Source organism: Ailuropoda melanoleuca, chromosome 5 (assembly GCF_002007445.2).
Source record: "Ailuropoda melanoleuca isolate Jingjing chromosome 5, ASM200744v2, whole genome shotgun sequence".
In the NCBI taxonomy this organism is placed as follows: domain Eukaryota; kingdom Metazoa; phylum Chordata; class Mammalia; order Carnivora; family Ursidae; genus Ailuropoda; species Ailuropoda melanoleuca.
Window position 1 is genome coordinate 75,918,333 of NC_048222.1, and position 17,430 is coordinate 75,935,762.

The 17,430-nt window shown below is 43.4% G+C and overlaps 1 protein-coding gene across 2 annotated transcripts in view; it reads right to left on the reverse strand.

The window, feature by feature from the left end:
* Window positions 1-8,430: 8,430 nt before the first annotated feature.
* Window positions 8,431-17,430, reverse strand: part of XPO7 (exportin 7) — a 40,101-nt gene continuing 31,101 nt past the window's right edge. For both annotated transcript variants that reach the window (XM_002914783.4, XM_019794729.2), the window contains exons 22-28: window positions 15,418-15,500; window positions 14,990-15,204; window positions 14,381-14,519; window positions 12,843-13,003; window positions 11,867-11,965; window positions 11,057-11,184; window positions 8,431-10,033 (exon numbers count right to left, since the gene is read on the reverse strand). In XM_002914783.4, coding sequence (XP_002914829.3) covers window positions 9,940-10,033; window positions 11,057-11,184; window positions 11,867-11,965; window positions 12,843-13,003; window positions 14,381-14,519; window positions 14,990-15,204; window positions 15,418-15,500 — 919 coding nt within the window. In that variant the 3' untranslated portion in view covers window positions 8,431-9,939. The remainder of the gene's footprint in view (window positions 10,034-11,056; window positions 11,185-11,866; window positions 11,966-12,842; window positions 13,004-14,380; window positions 14,520-14,989; window positions 15,205-15,417; window positions 15,501-17,430) is intronic.

Consider the following 17,430-nt stretch of genomic DNA (forward strand, 5'->3'; position numbering starts at 1 on the left):
TGCATTTTTATCCTTCACTCCCATCCAGGAAACTTCTCACCTACTTATAAGTTTCAATGCTTTTCAACAAAAGTGCCAAGGTAATTCAATAGGGACCAGATAGTCTTTCCAAAAATGGTGCTGTAGGAACTGGATGTATCTCTCTGGAACCTTGATTGGAGCTTCTGCTGTGCAGGAATCAGCCCCCCCCAACACATCAACTTTATTGAGAAATAATTTATGTACACAAATGCACTCATTTAAAGTGTGTAATTTCGGGTGCCTGGCTGGCTCAGTCAGTGGAGCAAATGATTCTTGACCTCGGGGTTGTAGTTTCAAGCCCCACATTGGCTGTAGAGATTACTTATAAAAACAAAATCTTATTTATAAGTGCATAATTTGATGAATTTTGACAAATGTATATAGCTGGGTAGCCACCACCACAGTCCAGTTTAATTTCCACCACTCTCCCAAATTTCTTGTTTCCCTTTGCAGTCAATATCCTCACCCTAAAGTCTAACTGGCATCAGGCAAACACTTACCTTCTGACACCGGATCATTATTGACCGTTCTAGAATTTCAAATGAGTAGAATCCTATAGGGTCTTTTCGTCTGCCCTCTTTTGTTGAACAAAATGTGTTTGAGACTTATTTATCCATAGCGTTACTTCTATCAGTAGTTTGTTCCGCAATTTGTATACCCAGTCACCTGCTGGTCAGTTTTATGTGTCAACTTGACTATCATACCCACTTATTCAATCAAACACTAATGAAGATGTGGCTGTGAAGGCATTTTGTAGAGGTGATTAACACCAATAATCAGCTGCCTTTATATAAAGATTACTCTCAGTAATGTGGGTGGGCTTGATCCAATCAGTTGAAAGGCCTTAGGAGCAGAACTGAGGTTTCCCTGGAAAAGTTCTGCCTGTGGATTGCAGCTTCAGCTCCTGCCAGAGACCTTTCAGTTTGCTTTCCCTGATGACCTGTCCTGTGGGTTTCAGACTTGTGGCTAGCCCCCATAACTGCGTGAGCCAGTCCCTTGTGATACGTCCCTGATTGATACACCCTTTGGTGGGTATTTGGGTAGTTTTCAGTTTTAGACATGTATTATGAATAAAAATGCCATGAGCATTAGAGGGCAAGTCTTTGCATGGACATATGTTTTAGTTTTTCTTTGATAAATGCCTACCAGTGAAATTGCTGGATCATTTTGTAAGCATATATTAAACTCTATGTGAAACTGTAAAACCTCTTTCCGAATTCCTGTACCATTTTGCATTTCTTTTTTTTTTTAAAGATTATTTATTTATTTATTTGACAGAGATAGCCAGCCAGCAAGAGAGGGAACACAAGCAGGGGGAGTGGGAGAGGAAGAAGCAGGATCCCAGCAGAGGAGCCCGATGTGGGACTCGATGTGGGACTCGATCCCCGAACGCCAGGATCACGCCCTGAGCCGAAGGCAGACGCCTAACTACTGCGCTACTCAGGCATCCCCCATTTTGCATTTCTATCAGCAATGTATGAAAATTCCAGTGGCCATACATCTTCAACACTTGGCATCGTCAATCTTCTTAATTTTAGCCATTCCAGTGGGTGTATAGAGTGACATCTCCTGTGTTTATTTGTATTTGTTCGATGATAAGTGATGTTGAGCATCTTTTCAAGTGTTAATTGGTCACTTATGTATCACTTTTGCAAAGTACCTGTTTAAATACTTTGTCCATTTTTAAATTGGGCTATTTTGGGTTATTCTTACTGAATTGTAGGAATTCTTTATACACTTTGGATACCTGTGTTGTGTCTGTATATGCATTACAAAGATTTTTTATTCCCGCCTGTGGCTTGTCTTTTCATTTTTTAAAATGGCATCTTTTGAAGAGCAGACATTTTAAAATTTGATGAGGTCCAATACATTTTTTTCCTTTCATGGAACATGGGTTTGGTGTTCAAAGAAATCTTTAACACAAGGTCATGAAAGATTTCTCCTAAGTTTTATTCTTGAAGTCTTCTAGTTTGAACTTTTACTTTTACATCTGTGATCCATTTGAAGTTAATTTTTTTTTTAAAGATTTTATTTATTTGACAGAGATAGAGACAGCCAGCGAGAGAGGGAACACAAGCAGGGGAAGTGGGAGAGGAAGAAGCAGGCTCATAGCAGAAGAGCCTGATGTGGGGCTCGATCCCAGAACGCCGGGATCACGCCCTGAGCCGAAGGCAGACGCTTAACCGCTGTGCCACCCAGGCGTCCCCATTTGAAGTTAATTTTTGTGTGTGGTGTTAGGTAAGGGTCAAGGTTCATTTCTTTTTTTCTTTCAAATGGATCTCCAGTTCCTCCAGCACCATTTTTGGAAAAGACTACCCTTTCTCTATTGAAATACCTTGGCATGCTTGTTGAGAATCAATTTAGCATGTTCATGTTGGTCTATTTCTGGACTTTTTTCTGTCTCATCGATGTCTGCCCTAGTGCCAACACTACGGTACTGATTATTGTAGCATTACAGTGTATCTTGAAATCAGGTAGGTGAGCTCTCCAACTTTGTTCTATTTCAAAAATGTTTTGGCTATTCTAGATTTTTTGCATTTTCAAATAAATTTTAGAATCAGCTTGCTAGTTTCTACAAAAACACTTTCTGGGATTTTTATTGGGATTTTGTTGAATGCATAGTTTAATTTAGGGAGAAATGACATCACAATTTTGAGTCATCCAAACCATGAACATGTTATGATCTTTCCATCTGTTTACATTACAAGATTGTGCTCTGCAATGTTTTATAGATTTTAGTGTACAAGTTTGGCACATATCTTGTTAAATTTATTCTTATGTATTTCATGTTTTTTGGATGCTAGAACAAATAGTATATATTTTGAAATTTCATCTTTTAATAGCTTATTTTTAGTATATAGAAATACAGTTGGTTTTTTATACTGACCTTGTATTCTGTGATTTTGTTAAATTCACTTACTAGTTTCAGTAGCTTTCTGAGTCCCAAATCATGACATCTATGAATAGTTTCACTTCTTTTTGATCTGTGCACCATTAGTTAATTAATTAAGTGCCCATGTGCTCTGATTAGGATCTCAAGTACAATATTAAATTGAGGTGGAAAGGGAGGTACCCTTCCTTTGCTCTTGATTTTAAGGAAAACATTCAGTCTTTCACCATTACATTCTGTTGGTGGTAGGCTTTTTGTAGATGCCTTTTAATAGGTAAAGAATGTTTTTTTCTATTCCTACTTTGCTGAGAATTTTCACGTGTATTGAATCTTGTCATGTGCTTTTTCTATATCTACTGAAATGATCAGCTTTTTGTCTTTCATTTGTTCACACGGCTAATTAAATTTATTGGTTTTCTGAATGTTTTAAACCAACCTTGCATTCCTAGGATCAATCCCACTTGGTCAGGATGTATTATCCTTTTCATATATTCCTGGATTTGATTTGCTTATATTTTAAGATTTTTTTTTTTGCATTTATGAGGTGTATTAGCCTAAGGGTTTTTTTGTTTTTTTGTTTGTTTTTTTTCTTTTAATGTCTTTGTCTGGTTTTGGTATCGGGAACATGTTTGTTCTATAAAATAACTGGGAACTGTTCCCCCTCGTTTTCTGATGTTTCGTCCAAGAGCAGGGAAGTCTCCTTAGATCAGAGTTCCATTTAGGCTCACCAAGAGCTCTGCACTCATCCCATTCTGGTTCATGCTTCCTCTGCCTTGACTCAGCCACTGCCCCATTCTAGAACCTGGGAAGCCTGTCAGAATCCCCTATCCTTTACTCTTCATATCCAGCAAAATCTGTTGATTCCGACCTCCACCCCTACCTCCCCAATCTTTCTCAACTCTCACCCAACAATCCCTGTGTTCGTTCAAGTCCTCATTACCTCCTAGCTGGTAGGTTCAACAAAGATTGGTCACTAGCCTGATTTACAATGTAGCCTCTGGAAACTTGAGGCTTTTAGGATCAAATCCCAACCTCTTGTGCCCCACCCTCAACCAGACAGGTATAGGGCTACGCTTTTCCCTCTAGCCGTGCTATTTTTGCCACTTCTAGGAAGGTACAAGGTTTCATGCTCCGGTGTTTTTGCACTGCTGCGTGTTCTTTCCTGCCTTCTTCCGAATGACTCGTTCTGCCAGGGTTCGACTTGGGGGACGGAGGGAGGCCCTCTTTCGCGCTCCCAGAGTATACTGAGCCGACAAAGATCATCCTTTTCAGTCTTTCCCACCCAGGGACCAAGTCCTCGATGGTTATTACCGCGGATAGTGGCTGTGAGGTCAAGTACGCGTGAACTCGAACCCCTACCGGGCACACGGCCAGGTGGGAGTCCAGGGGCCGCAGTAGCCCATCTTCACCTTCCCCAAGAACGACCCCTCCAACCCCGACGCCAAAGGCTCGACAACTTAGGAGTCACGACTGCGCTTGCACGGGGCGGCGGAGGCGGGACGACTGAGGGCGCCGAGAAGGCGCGCCGGGAGAGAGGGCCTATGTGCGCAGACGCGACGGGGACGGAAGGAACGCGTGAAACCTCTTCCGGGGCGCGGCGGTTCGTTGGGGTGCAAGTGTGGGGTCCGGAGTGAAGTCTTTACCTTTTTCCTTCGCTACATCAGGGAGTCGTCAGCAGCTTCTGCTCTTTTCCTTTCATTAGAGGCTTGTGACAACGATTGAGTTTAGCTCGCCCACACCGGGGGCCCTGTCTGCTGCGGCTTCACCCAGAGTAGTCCAACTGCTTACTCTCCACGGCCCCCTTACCATTTGGTCCCCGCTCGTAAGGAGCACATTTTGGCTGCTGAGGCGGGGAGAGTAAGGATTAGGAATATCTCGAATAAACCCGAATAGGCTAGGAGCGACTTCAGGGAGGGAATGGGGTTCTATTTTGGGTCTTGAAAAGGGTAGGTGGGCAAAGGGCATGGAAATCTAGACTGAGAAGAGACGGTTGTGCAGACGGGGAAGAGGCACGAGGTAGGATGTGGAGGCAGAGATGGCAGTGGCGGATGTTTAGTTGAATGGAAGGGCTCTGCTGCAGCGTTTGTGGTCTGGTGGGCAAAGTTGGTAACTTGATTTGCCTTGTGGCACCTGCCCCCGCATGCCAGGTGTTAAAAGGGTGGGGCATGGGCTTTCTGATAAATAGAAACGATAATGGTCTGCTATTCTCTTAAAAGGTGGTTTCATTTCATTGATTTTCCAGTTGAGTTAGTTCACCTTCTAGGGTTTGGTTTACCTTCATTGCACAGTATAGTCGGTCTTTAAGAGGTGAGGAAAGCTTGGTTTTCTGATTTCGGGAATACTACCTTAAATTCGCCCACCCTTTTACCGTATCAGACTCTATGTATAGTGGTCCCTCTGAGCTTCACATAAGGACAGTCAATGTTTTTTTCCCCGAGTTTAATTGTCCTCCAACCTTGAATCCAGACATGATTGGACTTCGTTACCCAGCAGCAGGGATTAGGAGGTTCCCCACTTGTCACTCTTTATTCCTTTGTAACTGATAATGGGATGGTTTGGCCTATTAGGTGATACTGTATGCTTAAATCTATTACGAAGTCATGATTATCAAACAGTTAAAAATATAATTGTGTATGGTGCTTGTGTAAGTATGCTAAGTACTGTTAACTATGTTTTGGAGTCAGTTTGTACTGTTGAGGGATCTTATGCTGCAGAGTGGTAATGAATTTGCCCTGCCATGTTTTTTGCTTTTGAATTTCCTTTTCTGTTGCTAACCATGAAAAAGGTATTTGTCCGGAAGTGGATTCTAAGTATTTGATGAATGAAGAGACAGCAGCAGTCTGGCCGCCCTGACAACCATAAGGGTTTTCTGGGGAAGGGGGATAATATTCTAAGCTTGATCCCATCCTCCATTCTGCTCGTCTGATGTCCCACTGTCTGGCAGGTGATTTATTTAGTTGACCCACTACTCCTGAAATACAACCAAGTGGCTGGCCAGTGAATTCCAGGGTATCTAAAAAACCACAAGATATATGTAAAGGACCCAGGAGACAAGCTACAGAGGCAAGAATTCTAAGACATTACCTAGCACTTAAATTGGCAGTTGTGTATTAGTTATTGTTGGTATGTACATTTTTAAACTTTCAAATTTATTTTTTTGAAATATCTAAAGTAGGGCTTTAAAAGTTACAACGATTTACATTTTTCAAGGCCTTATTAGATTTATGGCTTTTGCGGGTTCCCTGTAATTTGCTTTCCTTTTTTGCTTTGGCACTTTGGCAGCTAATTAGAAGGCAACTTAGATGTGTTTGTAGATCTAGCCAAAAATCTTGGGTGGGGGAAGGGCTGGCTGGTGGCAAACAGGATACAGAGGTGCTTTGGCTCTCTACACTCAATTCCTGTCACCTCCTGAGCGTGAATATTTTTGGAAGGTGGTCTGTGTCTGCACGTGGTTGAAATTTCATAAGGTGCTAAAACATTTTTCCACTCGGGAGGAAAAAAACCCCAAGTTCTTAATACGTTCATGTTTGCAGAATATAAACCTCTTATTTTTTAGCAGGTTGTCACTTGTCACTAGAAAATTAACAATTGGGTGAAAGTCATTACTTCTTAAAATCTAAAAATGTAAAAATTTGACCCCGGGCCAAATAATTCTTCCTCTGATTTATACTTTAGTGGGGATAAATAACCCTTATTTGGGCAGAGTCAACAAAAAAACCTCCACATACATACATAATACAACTTAGGCATCTGCCACAAAGACTTTAGGTGTTTTGCCAACATAAGGTACAGTCTGTGTCACGAAACACTGTCTAAAGATACTTAACTACTATAACTACTATAGCTACTCAGGATAGCCTAGAAACTAATAAACTTATGTTTTAACTGAATAAAGCCTCCTCATGACTCCTTGGGGGAAACCAATGTTTAAAGATAACTGGCTTTTTAAAGGATGGATCATGTTAAATGGCTGGTAACTTGACCAGAAAAAATTTTCCTACTTGGCTGTTTTTTGGGTGCCTCCTCTTTTAACTGCTAAGAAAGGAACAGCTTCACTGATTAAAAAGTTTGATGTGGTTGTGGAATATTTTAACTATGGTGTTTGTCTGGACTGGGCTGCACTTGGGACTGCAAAGAGGAGACCACCATCTACGGTGAGTTTCTTGCCTCTGAAATTGTTTTTGTGGAAGGCAAAGGAGGGGTCTGGGGTTCTGCTGATCAAGCAGCATCTCAAGATAGTTGGGGAGGAGGGGGTTCTTTGTCAAGTACCTGTGAGAAGTTGTTTTTTATCTTATTTACTACCGAATTAGAATTCCAGGTCACTGGGGCACATGACTAGACTGCTTTGCATATTAATAAAGCCTGACCATTTTATCTTTCTCTTAGGCTTAGAGACAGACTTGGCTAAGATGAATCAACTCTATTTGCCTTCCAGCCCTGAGAATACAAATTTTTGCCTTTAAAAGAACTTAGGCCCAAGACAGTCCCCGGAACACTGAAACAGCAAAGAAAGGTAGCAGGATATTTACATAAGGTGGACAAGAGTGGCACTCTAGGGGGCCCCTCCCCCTCCGTAGCTCAGTAGGTTCAGCGTTGACTCTTGGTTTTGGCTCAGGTTGTGATCTCAAGGGAGTTCAGCAAGGAGTCTGCTAGAAAGTTTTCTCCCTCTGCCCCTCCCCCGAACTCACACACACTCTAAGGTGAATAAATCAATCTTTTTTTTTTTTTGAAGTAGCACTCTAGGGTCTGTGATTTATTGGATATAAATCTACATCAAGGTACAGATACAGATACAATGTTCCTGGCAATTGAGTTCTCATATCTAGGTACCACATAGTATGGGGATGAGAAATAGTCCTCATTCACTATAGTGTTCTTCATTTGGTAATTCTGGCCCATGAGGCCTGCAAAGTAGTATAGGGAAAAAACTCATCCACGAACTTGTCAAGGTCTAATGAATGAAGCAAACCCCATAAGAGGAGCAGAGGTCAGAAAATTAACAAAGGGGCACCTGGGTGGCTCGGTCATTTGAGCATCAGACTTTTGATTTTGGCTTAGTTCATGATCTCAGGCTCCTGGGATTGAGCCCCACATTGCACTCCCCGCTCAGTGGGGAGTCTCTTATCCCCCTCTTCTTCTGCCCCTCCCCCTGCTCACCTGTGTGCTCTCTCTTAAATAAATAAATCTTAAAAAGAACATTAACAAAACTGGGCTTTCTGTAGTTATTGCTTCTCTGCTGGTTGCCATGTTATTACCTAGAAGAGATAACGTGGCTTCACCTTTATAGCTGTGGACAGCAGCATTGTATCTGTATCTATCTGTATAGATTTGTCTCAACTAAAACAATCATATTTTTAAAAGAAATCGAGTTAGACTTAGTTGAATGAGAAGCTAATTTTACAAGGGTGAGAGGCACCTGTCATCCACTGGCTTTTACGAATGCATGTTCCAAACATGTTTGTGTGTTTTGAGTGAGACATGTCCCTGTAGACACACTAGACTTGATCGCTGAAGCCAGGTCAGTAGAAACCATTGAAGTTTATTGGCGGTCACAATGCTTACACTGTATGCAGCAAACACCCTTACAAGTCTATCCGCAACCTGATCACGCCAGAAAGGATTCACCACACAGTCGCCAGAGGAGAAGGAAAAAAAAATTAACAGGCTTGTTTTGGGGGGCAGAGGAAAGAAATAAAGATAAAACCTAATTGATGAGTGTCCCATGGGCAAGAGCTGAACTAGAGATGCGTACAACTAGCAGCAGCAATTGTGGAAAAAGTACAAGGCAAATAGCTTTCTCCATTAATTTTCTTCTGTAGGTTAATTTTTTTAATATTCAAAACATTTATTATGGTTTTCATTTTATAAAAATGTATATTTTTAAAGGGGTGGGAGACTGTTAAATACTTCATGCTAGGCAGACCTTGTTATTAAGAACCCCCCCACTGTAGTAACTTCCTCCAGTTCACACATTCACGAGTGCAGGGTACATATATAAATATCCACGCACGCATCCACACACACTGCCTCAAGGGCTGGGGAAGACTCAGAGTTATTGGCCACGCAACTGGGCCTCTGGTGGACTCATCCAAATCGCTCACCAGGAGAGCCACTGGCTCAATTCCTTCTCTCTGGTCTCTACCTTTACAGAGACCGAGAACCCTAAATCATAGAGTTACATCCGACTTGTAAAAGCAAGAGGCATCTGTCTGAGGATGAGGATAAGCGAAGTGGGAAAAAGGATGAAGCTAAGAACACCAAACACTTTCAGCTGGAGTTGTCTGTCACTGCAAGAGGCCAAGGGACCTAGGGCAGCATCTATGGTTGAAGGGGAAGGATGGTGCTCCACATGGCTTAGAGTTCCTAATAACAAGGGTAATACAGTAACAGGAAGTGATAATTTGGGGGGCAAGGAAAGGGCAATAAGAAAAAATATACATTTGGAATTTTTACTTTTTTTTTTTTTTTTTGCCTCTCTACACTGTGTCACTAAATATATCTCTGCATGTTCATACATCCTCGTCCAGTAAAGCTTCAGGCCACCAGAATACACATTTTTTCCTCACTCGCATACACAACCCCTCACATCAGCATTGGTGCACTAGACTCTGTAAAAATTTTTCAGTCACACTTTTTGTTTTTAAACTTGAGTCAATATAAACCTTGTTCAAAATGTTATGAAAAAATGTACATGTTTATACAAGGCAGGTTGTGGCAGGACACTGGGGGTCCTCCCCCCGCCCCCTGGGGTGGCCCCAGGAGGAGGGGCTGGAGTCTCACACATTTGTGTCTCTATCTCCTCCCACCACCCTTCCCACCCAACCCCCCAGGAACCAGCAGTGCCCTGCCCCCTAGTGAGTGCACTCACACCCCTATTCCCTGGGGAAGTAGCCAGTTGACTCTGCCATTTTCCCCACACCCCTGGAGGAGCGAGCCAGGGTCAGCCAGGCCCTCTCCCTTGTAATTATTTGCCCCTCTGGGCCAGACCAAAGGGGCGCTGCTCTGTACAGGTAGAGTCCAAGGGGGTGTCAGCTCATCATATCATTGCTATTCACGCCGTAAGTGGAATTCTTCATCGAGTCGTTGACTTCTCGACGGAATGCCGACAGGTTCTGGGTGAACCTGCAGAGGGGATGCATGTAGGTTGGGGGAGGAGGGCAGAGGGGAAAGGTCTTGGCCTAAAACATTTCTGGCAGGGTAGAGGCTACTGAGAGGCAGAACACATGAATCTGTTCTAAGGTCGGTTAACCTCAGTCTTCAGACCTTAAGGGAGAGCTGGGTTAGTTTTGCAACCCTTTCAACCTGACAACATTGTGGCAGACCTTGAGATTTGGTCAAATCGGGCCTTTGCGGGCCACCTTGGGCTCATGGCAGCACAAAAGGAATCTGACAGAGGTGGGAAGAAACCCTTCCAAAGTGAGGGGATGAAGAGAATGAGGCTGTCTCAATGCTTAATGCTGAGACCTGTGGGATAGCTCTGTGCTGTCCAATAATAGTAGCCACTCACCGCACAGGGCTGCTGGGCACTTGAAATGTGCCCAGTGCAACTGAAGAACTGAAGCAAATTAGATGAAAGTTAAAATTCAGTTCCCCGATTGTACCTTAATTAATTTTAAATTAAAATACCATTTTTCAAATTAATTAAAATTAAATACAATTTAAACATTAATTCGGAAAAGCCTGATACTCAGTTGACAACCAGACAACTTCTAAGTATGTCTGGTATACCTGAATATGGTCATCTACTTTGTCAATTGTAAATTTCAGGAAGTCTTAATACAAATCAAGTATTTCAAATGAATATTTAGTATCTGACTTGAGATGCCCTGGTAACTGTACAATACACAGGATCTTGAAGACTTAGTACAATAAAAAGAATGTTAAAATTCTGCATTTTTAAATATGGATTACACATTGACATGATAATCTGCATACGTTAAGTACAATGTATTAAAATGAATTTTGTCTATTTCTTTTTACCTTTTTTTAATCTGGCTACTAAAAAGTTCAAAGTTACGTACACGGCCTGCTTTTCTACTGGACAGCACTGCTTTAAGATGGTCTCTAAAAAACTCTTAAGGAGTCTCCTGTTTCTGTGACTTGAGAAATTGCCTAGGACTTCTCCGCAGGGCCCTCTACACTTACCTGTCTCTGTTTTTCGTAAGAAGATTTCGCTCGATGCCTTCCATCAGGTTTTCGAAACACAGATGCATAGCCTGCTGTTTCTCTGGTGGCTGGCTGTTCACGATACTGTTCCTTAGGTCAGAAAAATACTGCGGGGCAAGGAGTGAGATAGGGTAAGGAGAGGAGATAGGGATTAGCCCTCCCTTATCTGCAGGGCTGAAGGGATGTTCTCTAAGACATAGAATTATCTACCAAAATGGGGTACATTTTTTTATTCAAGTAAGTATTTGCAAGATAATATGTCTTTATCTTACTTAAAAATCAGAGTTTTAAATTTGTTAACACTCTAAGGGTCATCTGATCTAGGTTCTATTTTTTTTTCTTTAAGGATTTTATTTTTAAGTAACCTCTATACCCAGTGTGGGGCCTGAACCCACAACCCCGAGATCAAGAGTCTCATGCTCTACCAGCTGAGCCAGCCAGGTGCCCCTGATCCAGGTTCTTTTATAGGAATCTCTAGACTTCCTTATGTTTGTGGTGGAGCTGGAACTAGAATTTAGGCTATCGGTGGTCTGTTCTCCAGGTATATTCTCTCTTGGTAACACTTCCTCATCCTTTCTCTGAACTGCCACACATGCTGACTTCTAACAGTTCAGTAATTATGTGCTGCTCAGGGCATGAACAGTACAGGCTCAGAAAACGGACCGTTTTCCCTCTGCTTCACCGTCATACGATGTTCCTGTAACGTTTCTCACAGTGCCCTGGAAAATGATAGTCAAACGTGTCTACCCATGCTTTTGGCTCTGGGCAGCAGGGAGCTGGCTCTCTTACCTTTTCATTAAGTAGTATCAAGCCAAGTAGGGGCCGGGACATTGACCACTGGTTCCTACAGTCTTCAAAGATGATGATGTTCAGCACCGTTGATAGCATCTGAAAATGGAGAATCTGAGGCAGTGATCTAGTGTGCAGCTACCCAAGACAGAACTGCAGATTCCAAAGAGAGGAATTTATTGGGTTGAAGGCCTCTTCTGTCTAGGGTAAAACCAGGCATGTCCTGTTCTTTAAACTGGTTTGATAATTCCTTTAAAAACGGACCTTCCAAGTTCACCCTGATTTTTGTGGGGAATGGTCAAACAACGATCATAGTAGGCAAAATCACTTTACACTATGGCTCTCAGGTACTTGTCTCAGAGGAGACAGCTTTGTAACATTCTGGGGATGTGATGCAAATGTGAGTTACTTCAGTGTTTCTTTAGAGAACAATGCAGACAAAGATGAGATGGGTTAAAATTAACTAGTAGCTAAAAGCTAAATGATTCTATCGATCCCATTTCCTTATCTATTTTTATCTAGTATAGTTGGGCAAATCTTGCTTCTAGAAAGATGCCTCATACAAATAAAGCAATGGCAAACAAATGGTTTGATCTCTCTGTGGTCAGTTATTTCCTTTTATCCTGTATTCTTGTTCCCATTCTGCAAATGGGAGTACAAGCTTTACAGCTAGAAACTGCTAACTCATGCTCCATTTACAGCAACGGGTGAGCACAGTCATTGTTGTAGGAGGATAGGTCCGAGGCAGAGGGCTGGTGTGACACTCGGAAAAACAATTCAGAACCTTTTTCAGGTTTTTTTTATATCTGATGGTTACTCAGCACACTCAAAATCCGCTGCAATTTTAAGGCATAAACTTCACTTCGGCAGCATGAGGCTGGTGAGATGTTAGACTCCTCATTTTGCTTGGCCTCTCCTCTCAGAGAGGCTCCCCCGCAGGACATCCCACACTGCCTCCTACACTCATGTGCCTTACCTGCTGGATCATCTCTGGATGCTGCTGCATGATATGCAGAAAGCGGTCACTCTCCTGGTTCAGGGGTGTCGTCCTCTTCTTGGTGCTCCGTGACAGTTGCTTAAAGAGGTATGTCACGATGTGGTCCAGGCAAGAGCAGCAGCCTGTGCATACCATGGTGTCTGGAGGAAAGGGGGCAGGGGTGGATTAGAGCAGGGGTATGGAGCTGCTGATGGTGACGTGGGCAGCTAAGGGATTGCCCTTAGCAGAGATCCTACAGAGGTTAGAGGTACCCCAGCAGACTGGGAGCTGTCCCCAGCTCAGTGTCAAGGCCTGTGCTTGGGTGCTTTCTATTGACCTCTCACCCTCATCATACAGCAAGACCCAATTCTAAGTCTGCAAGTGAGCATGTGGTAAGAGACAATATAAATAAATAATATCGACATTACTGACTCAATGTGGTACAGATGTGTCTTGTGCTTCATAAAAAATAACGAATAATTTACATACAGCAGGCACTTCTACTGTGCCAGATATTATGCCAAGGACTTTATAGGTATCAACTCTAATTTATCCTCTTGAGAACTCCGGGAGGTAGTTGTTCCATTTTAACAAATAAAGCAAAGTTTGGAGAGGTTATGTGACTTGCCTCCGGATCACACTGCTAATAACTGGACAAGCTGTGATGAGAATCCAGGAAGTCTGAGTTACTGGGGGGAGGTCATTAAACCCAGCTTCATACAGCCTATCAATATTCGGAGTTTGTTAGAGGTACCGTATTCTTTATCTACCAAGCATTTTGCGGGGAGCTGCAGACTCGTTTATGCATTTTACAAAGGGGATGCTGCCGCACAGCTTGTGGACAGAGCTCTGACGAGTTGAGGCACAGGCCAGAGGACTAAGGGATGAGCCCTTAAAAGAGTCAACCATTCTGTTTCTGTTTACACAGAGGTCCCTTGATTTTCAAAAAGCTATAAAATAGCCTTCAAGAGCAGGGTCGGATCCCTTGGCTGGACTGTGCGGTCTCTGGATTCGCCCTGCCCACCTCCCTCCGGCCCCTCTGCACTAGTGTGCCGCACTGTGTGCCAGGCATCCGGACTTCCCGAATCTCTCTTCCTGCAGGTGCCAGTACTTGCTGTTCCAAGCACTAACCTGCTAACGCCTGTGCAGCTTTTTGGCCCATGGTTTTCGATCAGTGCTTTTGGCCAGCCTTGTTTAAAACCAGGCGTTTCGGTGTTCTTCCCGACAGTGCTCACGGCACTCCCTCCTCACCCCCACTGTGGTGCGGAAGTAGGTGAGTGCAGTAAATAGGCACTTGTCTGTGTGTCTGTTTCATCTACCAGCTACAAAGCTCCTAAAGGACAAGAACTGTGGCTATGAATAATTACTGCATCTTAGTGCCTAGCACAGTGCTTGGTCCTCAGGAGAGGGTCGCTAAGTCCTTCTGGATGAGAATGTATCCACGAGTCAGAAATACCCCAAAGCAGTAACACTTCGATATCAGGGCAAAATTCTCCCTTTCTGTTCAGTGCTAAAAACCAACCAATCCATGTGCTCACCAAGTGCAGTAAGTCCTTCAGAAATGGAAGAAAGAATATACATGATGACATGAGGTTCCAGGCTTGCAATAAAGTTCATGTGGTCCTGGGTGAGGACTTCCAGTAGTGAATAGTAAGACTGGCTGAGCTTGGGGTAGTCCTGTAGGAGAAGAGGACAGAAATCAGCTTGGGCACTATGCACCTCAATACATACGGAGCAAGACTTTTTTTTTTAAAGATTTATTTATTTATTTTAAGACAGAGAGCATGAGCGGGAAGGGCAGAGGGAGAGGGAGACAGAATCTCAAGCAGACTCCCTGCTGAGCGCAGAACCTGATGAGAGATCAATCTCAGGACCCTGAGATCAGGGCCTGAGCTGAAACCAAAGGTTGGATGCTCAACTGACTGCGCCACCCAGGGGCCCCAACAGGAAGCAAGATCTTAAATAAAAAAGCTCTGTTCCCTTCACATGGAAGACAAAAGAACTAGCTGGAGTTAGCTTATAGTTCTCCAGAGAAACATTCAATCATAGTGTCAGGCAAAATAACAAAAAAACCAAACCCTCAAACAAACAAAAACACCTGAATACAATGAGGGCCTCGGATCCCATCAATGAAGCTTAACACCTACCAGGAGGTCACTGTGGGGAATAGAGAGGAGCAGCTTGATGAAGGTCTGTAGAGCATTGTCCAGGGCATCATCTCCATAGAGACGGAAGACTCCAAAATTGACGTAGCTCCCACTGAGGGCTGCCTTCAGCATGGAGAAGCAGATGGAGATGCCCTTGAGCTTCAGTGCATACACCTGATCCTTTGGGACCTCTCCTAGTGTCAGGATGCGATTGCCTGAGTAGACAGACATGTGATACATACATTTATTCAACCACATTATTACTGATAGTTTAGGTGACCAACTCAACCCTCCCATCCGAAGGCCCTCGGTGCAAGGTGGCCCTGTAATACCAGTCCTGGCTGTTGCCAGGGCTCACCTACACTGCATACAGTGTGGCGACAGAGCTGCAATTCCCTCCCGGGGTTATGCTCCCCCAAAGCACGTACCATACATCGTTATCATCTTGCTGGTTTCTCTGAAGAGTAAGATGCCATTGGGGGAAGAGACATCAAATTGGAGTCGCTGGGATCTGAGCAGAGAACACAGAAGCAGAGAAAGTCACAGGTATGCTGCTGGAAGAATGGGGTACGTCAGGGTCTCATCTGAGTCCCCTGGATGATTCTTTTTGCGCTCAGATGTGCAGATTGCCTAGGTGGTGTAGAATAACCAAGTTAAAGATATTTAACCAGTGCCAGAGCTTCTAACTTGGAGACCTCCATGCTAGACTCAAGTTCTGCTTCTCAAACTGAAAACATTTAAAAGAAACAGAAAAAGGCAGATGAAACTACTCTCTTACAATTCTCCATTTTGATTAAAGTATGGCTTCTGTGACCGTCATTTCTTAGAAGTACTAAATCACGACCCTTCAGACATTAGTTTACATTTACCTTTATAGCTTCGGCGGCAACTAAGGGAGGGTACAAGCATTGTTACCACCTGGTAAGAAGAAAGGAGGCGAAGGGACTGGGAACGCGAACAGATAAAGTAGGTGAGGCAAGCACTTTAAGCAACTTGAGCTTTGAGTTCCTGACTGTTCCCTGGACCAGAGCACCTCTTTGGTTTGCGCCCCCTTTTAATGAGCTGCCAGATGGTCTTTTTACTGACTCTAGTTGGTTAAGGCCTCCAATTCAGGAATCCTTCTTTCCTTTCCTCCCCACTTGGCTCCATCAACGTCTAGCTCTACAACATGCCCCGAATGTATTCACTTCCTGTATGTTCTCCTGCTTCCACTCTGGCTCCTCTACAGTCTTCCTCACGTGGTAGGGGGGTATCTTTCAATAATGTCAACAAGATCATTCTAGTCCTGTGCTTCAAATACTTCAGTGGCTTCCGGCTGCCACGAGAGCGTGTGCGCCTCCGTACAGCTGCTGGACTGAGTCACTACAGGGCCGGGCCTCCGCCTGCCTGACTCCGCCCCTCCCAAGGCCTCCCGCAGTCACCATGCTCCAGCCAGTGGCATTTTTCTGTCTCCAGTCCCAGTGAGCTCATCCCATCTTAGGACTTCTGCAGTTGTTCTCACGGCTTAGAATGCTTTTTACCCTTATGTTTGCAGGGCTACCAGAATCTCTCTCGTCATTCAGATTCCAGCTTACGCATCACTTTGTCTGAGAGGTCGGTTCTCTGACCCTCCTCTCCTTCAATTCCCCTGTTTTACTAACTTTTATCTTCATAGCTCTTACCACTATTTGAAATGATTTTCTGTGCTTGTTTCACTGTTTGTTCTTCCAGAATGTAACATCTGAGAGGGGAGAGGTTTTGTCTGGCACAACAGCTAGGAAAGTGGCTGGCAGAGTAGATGCTCTCAAATATATATTCTGGAAATGAGTAACTCTTGACTATGAGACTCCTGGGAGGCTACAGGCTCTCTGAGCATTACCTACCTCCTCACTAAGGTGATTTTAAAAATTAATTCTCTCAGGAGTGCCATGAGAGGCAAATACATGGACCTGAAATTCTAGTGCAGTCAAGGGGATAGATTTTTCTTTTCCTCCATCCCTAAATTCTTGGGCAAATTTAAAATTTGGTATTTTGGAAGTCTGTCTTACTTTCTTCTTAAGTAAATCTTTAACCATCCAGCTGCAATTTGCTGAAGAGACACCTCTCTTAAAACAGGGTATCTGGCATCACTCTCAAGTGTCTCTCTGAAATGTGAACTTTGAAATGTGGTGGACATGACACCATTACTAAATGTTAACTTTTACATGTGGGCGGGGAGATCCGAATACTGGTTGCCAGATTCACCTCTCGTAAGAACGGGTTATCTTGAGACTCTTTCCAAAGTGACTTATTTCCTGCAAGCAGCTATGACTTTGTGTGGCTGGGACACCCTTCTTCCAAACAAACAAAAACATATACACATTAACTTTTAGAGATGTTTCTCAAATTGTGAAAGCAGTGAATCTTATTATCTTCCACAATCTGCCGAAACACGAAACACAAGATAAAATCTATTGTCCCAG